This window comes from Cetorhinus maximus, chromosome 5 (genome assembly GCF_964194155.1).
Source record: "Cetorhinus maximus chromosome 5, sCetMax3.hap1.1, whole genome shotgun sequence".
Lineage (NCBI taxonomy): Eukaryota > Metazoa > Chordata > Chondrichthyes > Lamniformes > Cetorhinidae > Cetorhinus > Cetorhinus maximus.
This window is the reverse complement of record NC_135883.1, coordinates 118,041,231-118,053,953: the sequence shown is the minus strand read 5'-3', so window position 1 is coordinate 118,053,953 and position 12,723 is coordinate 118,041,231. Positions and strand designations below refer to the sequence as shown.

The 12,723-nt window shown below is 48.5% G+C and overlaps 1 protein-coding gene across 6 annotated transcripts in view; it reads right to left on the bottom strand.

Moving 5' to 3' along the window:
- Positions 1-12,723, bottom strand: part of ahi1 (Abelson helper integration site 1) — a 301,212-nt gene that overhangs the window by 50,288 nt on the left and 238,201 nt on the right. For all 6 annotated transcript variants that reach the window (XR_013576639.1, XM_078542364.1, XM_078542368.1 and 3 more), the window contains one exon: positions 7,776-7,834. Coding sequence is in view for 5 of the 6 variants with exons in the window: in XM_078542364.1 (XP_078398490.1) it covers positions 7,776-7,834 (59 nt within the window). In the remaining variant the exon portion in view is untranslated. The remainder of the gene's footprint in view (positions 1-7,775; positions 7,835-12,723) is intronic.

The window sequence follows — 12,723 nt, the reverse complement described above, 5'->3', positions numbered from 1 at the left end:
CCCTGTTCCCATGTTTTAACACTTGTTTGCGAGCATGTGATTGATAAACAAAGAACAGGAATGCAAACTCAAATGGATATAAAAAGTTGCATGCCAGAGCTATGCAAGTAAAATATTTCAATACTTCGGAGTTATTAGTTAATACAAAGTGCAATCTGTCAAGTGAACTGATAGTGACCACCTTTCAGTTTTGAACTGGAAAAATTCTGCCAATTCCACTGCTAATTCCTCAATACAGTTCAAATTCCTCTTTGCAGTCCCTGCAGCCTACTAAATAATAATTATACTAAAACTAGCAGTTGACTATTATACCTTCAATATGGGTGACCAACAGATTATTGCAGTTTTTCTTTAGTGTAACAGCTTGTACCAATGACAGACTCCTGATGCCTGAGATTTCTTTCTCATTACTGGCCAGCTTCTGTTCATCCTGCTGAGGTCAGGTTTGGTTCTCGCCCCGAGTTAAGATTGGAGCTTTTGTGTCAGCACCACCAGCGGCATCTATGCTGCTTTGTTAGCAACCACATCTCTCATTCAGAAATTTTTAGGTTCCCTTGACTCTGGAAAGGTTCCAGTTGATTGGAAAACCACAAATGTAACATCTCTGTTCAAATAAGTAGAAAGACAGAAAACAGAAACTATAGGCCAGTTAGCCTAACATCTGTCATTGGGAAAATGCTAGAGTCCATGATTAAAGAGGTAGTAGGAGGGCATTTAGAAAATCATAGTACAATCAGGCAGTCAACGTGGTTTTATGAAAGGAAAAATGTGTTTGACTAATTTATTAGAGTTCAGTGAGGATGCAGGGTGGATAAAGTTGATGTGGTGTATTCGGATTTCCAAAAGGAATTTGATAAGGTGCCATATAAGAGACTACTACTCAAGATAAGAGCTCATGCTGTTTTTTTTTTGGGGGGGGGGGGGGGTGGGGAGAGTGATATATATATATATATATATGTTAGTATAGATAGAGGATTGGTGAACTAACAGGAAATAGAGTTGGAATAAAAGGGCCATTTTCACATTGGCAAACTGTAACAAGTGGAGTGTAGCAGGGACCAGCACTGGGGGGCTCAGCTATTTATAATCTAATATGGCTTTGACGAAGGGATCCAGTATATTGTAGCCAAATTTGGTGACAATACAAAGATATATAGGAAAGCAGGTTTTTGAGGAGGACACAGTGAAGTAATAGCAGCAAAACAGGTTGCGATTGTCTGCTCCAGCCTTCAATGGCAGGTCGTGTTTCCTGCTGAGCCATGTCCGGAAGGCCATTTGAATATATTAGAATATCATGAATGCTCATTATCATGGCAGCTTGCTTGAATCACGCCCCAACACTGGATTGAAAGTCATGTCGGTGTCTAATTAGACTGACGTACATCACGAGCTGGTATAAGTGATGTGCACTTGATGAACTGCCTTCGCTGGGTGAGTTCGCCTACCTTGCATTGCGCTGTGCTCACATCTCCGCCGACTCCGTGCCAGGCTTTAGCATAGCCCCCTGAAGTCCATATCTCAGGCAAGGCTACATATACCGGACAAATAAGGCAGCAGGGATGGATTCTAATGTGTTACAGGTTAAAGGTTTGAATAGTTGGGGGGAGGCAAGACAGAGGCAAGCGAAGGGGCTGGAGGGCAAAGGCTTGACTGGGACGGAGGAAGACTAGGAAATGTTGAACGCAGATACATGACTTGGGGTGGGGTGGGGGGGGCGGGGGGGGGGGGGAGAGGCTGGGGACAAAGAAATCCATGGCCAGATAGTAAAGTGAGTCAAGGACTGTAGTCACAAGGGAGTCCCAGGCAGAATGGCACGACAGCCGACTAAAGAAGTGCTTAGGTAGTGATTTGAGCTCGAAAAGACTATCCTTGTCCAGGTCCAGGGAAGGGGAAGGCATGTCAGTTCACTGTCAGTAGTGACCAGTATGTTGTGCGGAGGGCATGGTCAGCACCTAACACATGGCGGTCTCGGGGGTTTCAGGTATTGTACTCAGCCACGGATGGCACAGGCACAGTAGCAGAAGCATCCGCAGCCTGTAGACTGGGTAGTGTAGGGGCATGCACTCGATGGTCTCACTGGGGGCAAGGGGGTCCCTATATGTCATGGTACAGTAGGCATCAAGATAGGGAGAGGTAAGGTCCACATGGGGCATAGGAACATCCACCTCAAACGACTCGGGGGTAACACAGGGATATCAACCATTATAACAATGGGATCCAGAATTACAGGGGGACAAAGAGTAATAGGAGGGAGGGAAACCTGAACATTATGCTCATCCAGGGCGATGGGAGGGATTTCCACGGTCACGCAGTGAGGGTCGAAGCTGGTCTGGTAATAAGACCTGAGGACCACCATCTTGGAACCTGAAGCAATGGAGCAGTGGAAAATGAAACTTAAAATCAACGCTGTTGGGGAGGGCTCTTGGGGCTTCTGGGAGGAGTGCTTCACAGCACTGGGAAGCCGATTAAAGGGGCATCTATCTGAGATCTGCATTCTGATATGAGGAAGAATGCTGAGACATGTTAGGAGCATGTTGCAACAGAGGAAATAATGAGCCATCAATGTAAAAGTACATTCATGCAAGATTAATTCTGATTAGTTCCAATTATCGATCTCACCTGCCCTCATATGTACTGCAAAGGATGTAGTCATTCAATCCACTGAATGAGCAATGTGTGAACTGGAATAAACGCAGGCCAAGTCCATCTCATGGCAGTATGTCTGCTGTGAAGGGGCAAAAGGAGGGGTGGTTTTGGGGGGTGGAGGGAAGGATACTGTGACAGTGAGACCGTCCATAGCCATGGCGACGATTGCATTGGATTATAGGTGCCTATACTGAAGCAAGTCCTTAAAGGCACTTGCTAGTCTGCGATAGAAAAAGCATTTTTGCAGACTGCTGCTAACTCATGTTTTTATTTCAATGATCCAACAGAGAGGAGAAAGTGAAGAAAATGGAAGCTGCATTTAGTGTTGCCTACATCATCACAAGGCAGACAGAAGTGTACACAACCTTGAAGTATGACCGTTTAGATTGCAGACCCTCAGGGATGACAGAGAGTACATGGAAATAAAGAAGAGGTTACCCTTCTTCATGAGCATCTATGTTTCTCCTTGTACACTACACCTTCACCTTTCCACAATGCAGACGAGTCGGGGGAACTACATGAACCTCCATCTTATGTAGCCAAGAATATCATTTGTATCCACAACACTAGTCAACAAGATGTCTCGCACAAGTACTTCTTATGCTGAGGGTGACATGTCACTGATGTTGGAGAAGAGCTGAGAAGGGGCACACACTGTGATGAGATGGCTTCACACATGGACCAGAGGCACATGATGTGAGGTCAGCGATAAGTTGGGGAGGGAACATGGTGTGATCCCTAATAGACCACAACACAACTCAGCAAAGGAGGCATACACAAGAGGAAATTTTTAATGGGTGTAATTGCATTTACATAGGTGGAAAGTATATACATGAGGCCCTGTTGTCTGTGATAGCTTTGGCAGGTGTCTTCTGGAGGGCTGAGACTTGGAGGGTCCCAGCTGGCTTTGGGTTTCCTGCTGTGGGGCAGGTGCACCCTTCTCGGTCTGTGGAGCTGGAAGTGATGGGGTCACAGGCAGAGGGGGATTGGGATCGGCTGGACACTCCGGAGTCACCTGGACGGACGGCCCCAGCAGGTCCCATTGCTGGTTCCCCTCCCTGTGGGCGCCCGAGGGCTCATGGCTGACTCCCTGAGGAGGGGGACCTAGAGTGAGATTGAAGTGTCCCGCCACCTCTCGGGTAGCCACTGAGAGATTCCAGCGATGCCTACAGCAATGGAGTGCAACTCCTGGAGCAGTGCAGGGCCTAGGTCCTGGATGAAGGTCTCCATGGCGGCCGCCATCCTATCAGTGTTGACCTCCGTAACCTGGCATGCCAGCGCTATGACCTCAGAGTGAATGCAGAAGGACTCCTCCATCGTACATTGCAATCTGTGGAATGCATCTGACAACCCTGCTTGATATTCCATTGTCTTTCACTGCAGCTACAACATCTATCTTAAGACTGAGTCCAGAGGCTCATCATCTGGCTTGGACTCAGCAGAATCTTGGCCTCCAACAGTCCTCCAAGCGCCTGTGACCTTGTGCATCCACCTGTTGTGGACCAGAATTTGTGCTGTGCTCACCAGATTGTGCCCTCGAACCTGTTCTAGATCTAGGTCCCACAGGGGTGTGTGTCTCTGTGCTGGTGGAGGGTGTGGTGAATGCTGTAACGGGTCTTCATTTGTTGCGTTATCAGGATCCTCATCCGAGGTTTCAAGGGGCTGGAGATGAGGAGCTGGCTCTTGGTCTCCCTAGGGCGCTTGGTGGAGGTGCCTACGAAAGAGACTAGAGATAATTAGTGCATGGCATCAAAATACAAGATATCACATTACACTCACAGTCTGAAGGATGAGCTGGTGCAGGGTCCTCACTTGGGTGTACGCCCCAATCTCCCCTGTCAACTCAGGCACGGTCCTGGTCCTCTCCGGCCAGGTGAAGGTCACTCTCCTCATACTAGGTGAGGGCCCTGATCTCTCCCATGCTCCCAGCGGTCCAGGGCCTCTCCCTTTTATTATGGGTGAGCTTGACCTGCATAAAGAGAGATGAAGGAAGTGCAAGCATGAGGCATGCCAAAACAGATGATAAGGATGGCCACGTGTATGCTGAAATGGAGCTGTGTTCAGGATAAGTGTGCGAGCTGCTAGGATGTGAGGCAAGATGGAGATGTCAAGGTGTGTGCGGGAGAGCGAGTGGTGACATCCCTTATGATGGCAGTGTGTAAGATTCCTGTGGAATTTGATCCTGTGAATGTATAAGGGGCTTGTGAGAGTGCGAGCTGAGAGTCACTTACCCTGGCTGTGTGGATGGGATTATTCATGCCTTTTCTGCACTGTATGGCCGATCTCCTCTGGGTGGAGTTGGCCTACGCTGCCACAGACAACTCCTCCCAAGCCAGGTTGGTTACCTTTGTGGACCTCCTTGGGCCATGACGGGGGTACAGAAGGTCTTGGCGGGCCTCGACTGTGCCAAGCAGGTGTTCCAATGAGACATCAGTAAACTTTGAGGCTGCATGCTTCTTTGTGGGCCATCTCTGTCTTGCAGCAGTCCGGGGCTTCAGGCATTGAAAGATGTATGTGTGGGTGTGGTGTAAATATGGCACCCGGCACAATAACCCGATGATGTAATGAGAGGGATGGCTCACAGGCTGCCCGCGGTGCTACGGCGTGTTTCCTATTGATGAATATTTAACAAGGTTGGAGCCGGATAATCGAACACAAAAACCCGCTATTGCTGCCAGTGGGGGAAATGCCACTTTTCCCACCCACCTTTCCCATTGCGCTTATTCTGCCAAGGGAAAGATGCCTCCCAGAAAGTCTGCAAAGGGATAGAGAGATAAGTTAAGTGAGTGGACAAAAATGTGGCAGATGGAGAATAATGTGGGAAAATGTGAAGTTTTTCACTTTGGCAGAAATAGAAAAGCAAAATATTATTTAAATGGAGAGAGACCGCAGAATGCTGTGGTACAGAGGCATCTGGCTGTCCTTGTACATGAATCCCAAAAAGTCAAAAGGCAAATGGAATGTTTGCCTTTATTGTAAAGGGGATGAAATATATAAGTAGGGAGGGTCTTGCTACAACTGTACAGGTCTTTGGTATGACCCACCTAGAGTGCTGTGTATAGTTTTGATCTCTTTACTAAGAAGGGGTATACTTGTATTGGAAGCAATTCAGAGGAGATTCACTAGGTTGATCCTTGGGATAAAGGGGTTGGCTTATGAGGAAAAATTGAGCAGGTTGGGCCTATACTCATAGGAGTTTAGAAGAATGAGTGGTGATCTTATTGAAAGCTATAAGATTCTGAGGGGGCTTGACAGGTTAGATGCTGAGAAGATGTTTCCTCTTGTTGAGGAATCTAGAATTAGGGGGCACAGGCTAACAATAAGGGACATTTGAGGCAGAGATGAGGAAGAATTTCTTCTCTTAGAAGGTCGGAATTCTCTTCCAGAGGCAGCAGTGGAGGCCGGGTCATTGAACATTTTTAAGGCTGAGTTGGACATATTTTTGATCTACAAGGGAGTCAAAGGTTATAGAATTGGGGGGGTGGTGGTCACTGCAGAAAGTGGAGTTAAGGCCACAAGCAGATCAGCCATGATCTTATTTAATGGCACAGCAGGCTTAAAGGGCTGAATGGCCTACTCTTGCTCCTATTCCTTAGGATCCTAAGTTCAAGCTCCACTCCAGGACTTGAGGGTCAGTGCAATTGAGACAAAATACTGCATTATTAGAGGTGTTACACTGAAGCCCAATTTGCCTGTCGAGGTGCATGCTAAAATATTCAATGAAAAGCTGGGAATTCTTCCTCCAGTGTCCTAACCAACATTTCTTTGTCAAGCAACTCCATAAAAAAATGGAATAACTGGTCATACATTTCATTGGTCCTTATTATACACAAGGTAGGTGCATTTGCTTATAGTTTTGATTTATGCCTGTTTGGTTAGTGTGCTTATTATACAATTAAATACTTATACTTCAAGCTATCACTGTCCAATGGTTATCTCCATTTTATTTTCTAGCCTAGGGATGTGGCTGAATAGATTATCTAACTTGGTATAATTTTATCCACTAGTTAGGTTTCCTTTCTCATTAAGCGCTGGCTTTAGATTACAGATAAAGTTATGGAGCTATAATGGCACAGGAGGCAGCCATTTGGCAGATCAAGTTCATGCCAGCATCTCTGTAGAGCAACTCAATCAGTCCCATTCTCCTGCTCTATCTCTGCAGCCCTGCAATTTTATTTCCCTCAAGTGTCTATCCAATTTCCTACCAAAATTATTGATTTTCTCCACTACCACCAACCTCATAAGCAGCAAGTTCCAGGTCATTTCTACTTGCTGCGTAAAAATTATCTTCCTCATATCCCCTTGCATCTCTTGTCCAAAACCTTAAATCTGTGTCCCCTAGTCCTTGTACCATCAGCTAAAAGGAACAGCTTCTCTTTGTCATCCTCATCTAAATCTATCATAATCTTGTACACTTCTACCAAATCTCCCCGCAATCTCCTTAGCTCCAAGGAGAACAACCCCAGCTTCTCCAACCTAACCTTGTAGTTAAAATCCTTCATCACTGGAAGCATTTTGGTATTTTCCTCTGGACCCTCTGCACCACACTTTAGGAATGATAAGCAGGATTTAGAGAGGGTGCAGAAAAGATTTACAAGAACGGTTCAGGGATGAAAGGCTTCAGTTACATGGATAGACTGGAGAAGTTGGGTTGTTCTCCTTAAAAGAGAAGGTTGAGGGGAAATTTAACAGAGGAATTCAAAATCATGATGGGGTTTGGACAGAGCGGATAGGGAGAAATTGTACTCATTGGTGAAATGGTCGAGAACCAGAGGGCATTGATTCAAGGTCACTGACAAAAGAACCAGAAGCAACATGAGGAAAAAAACTTTTTTTTACGCAGCGAGTGGTTAGGATCTGGAATACACTGCTTGAAAATGTGGTGGAGGCAGATTCCATTATGGCTTTCATAGAGAATTGGATAAGCACCTCAAGAGAAAAAAATTCACTGGGCTGCAGGAAAAGGGCCAGGGAGGTGGACTAGCTGAGTTGCTCTTGAAGAAAATTGTCATGGACAAAACAGGACAAATGGTCTCCTTCTGAGCTGTAGCCATTCCATTATTCTATGAGATGAAATTATGAGATTACTCAGTGGCAAATTTGGAAACTAATAGAATTATAGTTCATACCTTCTCTATCTTGACTGATGGAGGTCTGCTAAAACGATGTCCCACAGGACTGAATCCACCTAATAAAGGGAAGATAACACATTAAAATCAGTCATGCCTTTAGGTAAAAAGCGTAAAGTTCTGTGTTTCATCATTTTTTCCTTCATTAAGCAGGCTTTTGATAAATCATATTCCAAATTCAAATAATCCTTTTGGTAGAAAAAGACTTGAAACATAATCTTGAATCCAGTGATGCTGCACTTTGGGTCAGAGCAGCAAGAGATGAATATACCAGAGGGTAAGCTGCTTTTCCATAACACTAGTTCAGTGCTGTAGCAATACCTGAAGTGGTTCCTAAAGTAACAACACTGATCATAATTTTAGCACGAGGCATTTTTCTCACTACGCATTTGAGAACATGACAGGAGTACCTACCAGAATCACACGCACACCTCTCAGTACTTTCAGCCCATGACTGCAGCAAAGACATGGTCCTGAAAGGCAAAAAGACTGCAGCCCCCAGGTTCAATGATTCGTACCTCGAGGGCCTTTTGGACACAGTGGAGGCACGCTGTGATGTCCTCTACCCCCGCTCTGGCCGCAGGATGGGCGGAAACCTCACTAATCTGCCTTAGGAGGCGGTGGCAGCAGTAGCCAGCACCAAAGTCATGCAAAAGAGGGCAGCCAACCATTGCCACCAGGGTAGGTCACTCTTCTCATGATTCTCAACTCGCACACTCACAAACTCATCACACATCCACAGGGCCCTCGCCACTGCCAGTTCAAGCGACATCATCATTCACTCTCTCACACACACCTTCATTGTCCTCATCCCATCCGTGGGACCACTCACCACCCACACATGCCAGGCACACTTATCTGGCCTCACAGGCGTCCTGCTTAGACTATCTCCATTTCTATTTATGCAGGACAAGCTGGCACACAAGAGGGGGGTGGTGTCGCTTACCGGTGGAAGAATGTCTAAAAGCAAGGTCCTTATGGACTTTGAAAACAGAACCATCCAGTTGGCCGGTGAGGGTCTGGTCCATTCCTGTGCTGACGGTGAGGTCGGCGGTGCTCTACCAAGTGAGGATCCAGCAGTGCAATGTCCATCAGGCAACCATGCTGTGAGTGATGTGTCCTGTTTCACAGGCCACTGCCATGCACTAATTATCTCTCCTTGCTATCGCAGGCATGTCTGGCAAACAGCCGACAGAGTCCACGACCCAGGACCTCCAATCAAGGCCCGAAGAAACCTCTGAAGAGGAATCTGAAGGTACCCTCCTTGAAGTCACATCACAGCGCTCATCCACACCCTCCACCAGTGCAGAGACACACACCTCGGTGGGACCTCGCTTTAGAGTAGCCTTGGGATCAGAAGCTGGTGAGCATATCATACTTTCTGATCCACAGCAGGCAGCAGCAGGGACTTCCCAGGTCCCTGGCACTCGGAGGACTGCTGAAGGCCAGAAATTTGCTGAGCTGGAGTCAGATGACAAGCCTCTGGAATCGGTCATGCCATAATTGCTGGAGCTACAAAAGCAAGCTCAGGAACATCAGGAAGGGGTGTCCGCTGCACTCCTCAGATTGCAAGGCAAGATGTAGGGGTCCATCCTTCAGCCTGAGGTGATTGTGCAGGCATGCCAATGCACTGAGGGCAATACTGGTAGGATGGTGGCCGCCATGGAGACCTTAGTCCAGGATGTCGCTCCTGTATTGCTGCGCAGGCTGAACGCCATCACTGACAGTATAGTTGGCCTCTGCATCCCGGGGCCATCCAGCCAGGTGACTCTGGGAGTATCCAGCCCATCCGAAGCCCCTCTTCCTGTGACCCCAGCAGCTCCAGCTCCATAGCTCGAGGAGAGTACTACTACTACACAGCAGGACCCTGAAAGCAGGCTGGGGTCCTCCAGGTCTCAGCCCTCCAAAGAACCAAGGTCATCACAGCAGCAGGGTTAGGAAGGTTAAGATGATGTAGTTGCACAGCCTGGGCACGGGTGTTAGTCACTTCTACATAATGTTCACTATTGCCATTAAGCTCCCAAGAATGTCTCCCTGCCTATGGCTTCTTGTTCTAATGAGCATTGTTCATGTCTCTCAGATGTGAAACCTTTCTGCGCAAGATAAAGGCAGGTCACTCAGTCCAGGGCCTCTTCCTTGTGCTTTGTGCAGCCTTCAGACCAAAGTGATGGTCTGGCCTCACACTCCCTGGACACATTACTGATGCCTGCACCTCGATGGTGCTTGTCATTGCTGCCAGAATGTTGTGGGCAGGTGTCACAGGTTTCCATCATTGTGTGTGTGCTCTCAGCACCTTTAACATAGGGGTGGCCCCCATCTCTTCAGCACCTGTGGCCAGTGATGCTGTGCTCCTGAAGGGGTCAGATGCTGAAGGCGGACAAAGGATCAGGTGCTTTTAAAGTCTCATGGCTGTGTCTCTATGATATGACCCTAATCACAGAGCGCAATTGAGCTGCCCTTGGCCAGACTGGAGTCAGACAGTCTCAGGGGCTCTGTAAAGATCTATGGAGAGTCCTCACTGCATGTCGTCACAATTCTCCTGCATTCAAGCGACAATTAGGGCCTCCACTGCGTCTCCATGGCAGGAGCATTATCACAGAGGGTATGTGCACTGTCATAAGCCAGGCTGGAGTCAAACGTTCATAGATGCGATAGGATCACAGGATCTATGGTGTCTCCTCACTGCATATCATCCTCCACAAATCTAGCAGCTAAGAGGGCTTCCCGAGCGTGTTTGCCTCGTCTGGCCAGTGCGAGGGCCTCATCGCTGTCATCATTGCCTTTGAGGGCCTCCTCACCCTCATCACCATCGATGTCCTCCTCATCAGAGGAGACCTCCAGCATCTCCTCTTCAGCCAGCTCCTCTCCCTGTTGCAGCTCCAGGTTGCAAAGGGCGCAACAGGCGACGACGATGCTTGTCACACTCTGTGGACTTGCAGGGCTCCACCAGACCGATCCAGGCACCGGAACCTCGTTTTCAGCATCCCATGCTGCAGATTGCAGCATGAGCCTCATTATACTGTTGCTCTGCTGCAGTCTGAGGCCGCTGAACGGGTGTCATCAGCCACGTCCTCTGCGGGTAGCTCTTGCCCACGAGGAGCCATCCCCGCAGCCTCTGTGGACCCTGGAAGACGTCAGGGATCTGACTGACTGAGAATGTAGGAGTCGTGCACGCTCTCTAGAAACTGTGCGCAGACCTGCAGATGCGTTTGGGGTGATTGCACACCAACTGCACATTCAGCAAATGGAAACCCTTGAGGTTGACATAGTTGACCGCGTATTGCGATGGAGATCTGAGGGCCAAGTATGTGCAGTCGATGGCACCCTGCACCTGTGGGAAACATGAGATTTGGGCAAAACCAATCGCTCTTGCATCCTGGCTTTCCTGGTCCCAGGTGAAATGCTCAAAGTTGTGTGCCTCGCGAAGATGGCATCCGTGACGTCATGGATGTATTTGTGGGTGGAGCTTGTGATGTCCCACAGAGGTCACCTGTGGAGCCCTGAATGGAGCCACTGGTGTAGAGATTGAGCGCCACGGTCACTTTCATGGCCACTAGCAGTGGATGCCCTCCATGTCCGCGTGGCACCAAATCCTGCAGTAGCTGGCAGATGTGACTAATCAGTTCCCTCGACATGTGCAGTCTTTGGCGACACTGGTTCTCAGCCATCTGCAGGAATGAAAGGCAGCATCTATTGACACTGGGTCTTGCTAGGCACCTACAAACAATGATTCGCCGTGGCTCTTCGACGACGTGTGCAGGAGTCCCAGCCGCCCCTTCTTCCAGAGGGTGCTGCTCTTCCCTTTGCACAGAAAGTCACCTCAGTTGCTCTCTGCCCCACCGTCTTCGCTCTTTGTACACCACGAGGCATACAGCTAGTTCACCAGGCTCCATGGTCCTAATGTACTCCTCCTGTGGGATGAAAGAGAGAGACATGTGGGTTCGCATGGGTGTACCAAGAACCTCTCTTGGTTAAGTCTGAAGGCCCCTTTAATGCATCGCAGAGAGTGTGGGCCACCACTTGGATGGCTAAAAATTAGTGCGCTGCACGGCTGCCCGAAACTCCATGTTCCTTTCCCCCACTCCACCTGACCAATTGGCGGCAGCTTTGCCCATTGGACTGCATGCTGTGCTCTCAGCTCAGACACAGGCATTCTCCTAACCCATGCTGCAAGGCTGCACTGTTAGCTTGAACCATGGGGGAGACTGGTTCAAACCATTGCAATGGACTGTGAGTGCCTCCACCATTGACTGCCCCATGGCCAGCTTTAGCAAGGAGACTATACAACTTGCCCAGTCGTCCAACTGTTCTGCAGTCCACTGAAACGCTCATTAGTTTGCAGTCTGTGTCCGAAGGGTGAAAAGCTCTGGAGCACTTGGTGGCACTTTCATGCCTCTGTGTTGCTTGAATGGGCAGATAAGCTAGAGGCATGACTCCAAGCATATCAATGTGGTTGCACCTGAACTGTCTCAACTGCAGAGGAATGGTCACTTCATACAAGGTTTCTCTAATGTGTGGTCACTTCCCTCGCCATTGCCCACCCCCCCACCCTGCTACCATGTGCTTGTGCACTACCTTCAACCGCACGGCAGCCTTTGCCACCACCCCCCACTAGTCGCTTCAACGATAGGGCAGCCTTTGCCCCCCCCAAAACACACCTCAACTTTGAAATCAAACAGTTGTCCCTTGCGAGCGCTCCGTTGTGCACTCACCTCAGAGTTCCCTCAACATGCAGCCCGCCAAGTGCATGCCTTTTATACGCTGTTGTGAAACACATTGGCGTGAGGCAGAGGATCCAATGGGGCAGGATGAGTCCGGCGGGCTAGCCTTAAAATGATATGCAGATGTAATTCAATGAGGCTCCTGACGTCAGGTGGCAGGAAACACGGCCCACCATTGACCGGCTGAGTGGATGATTGCAAACTGATTTCATGACGTTGTGAAACCG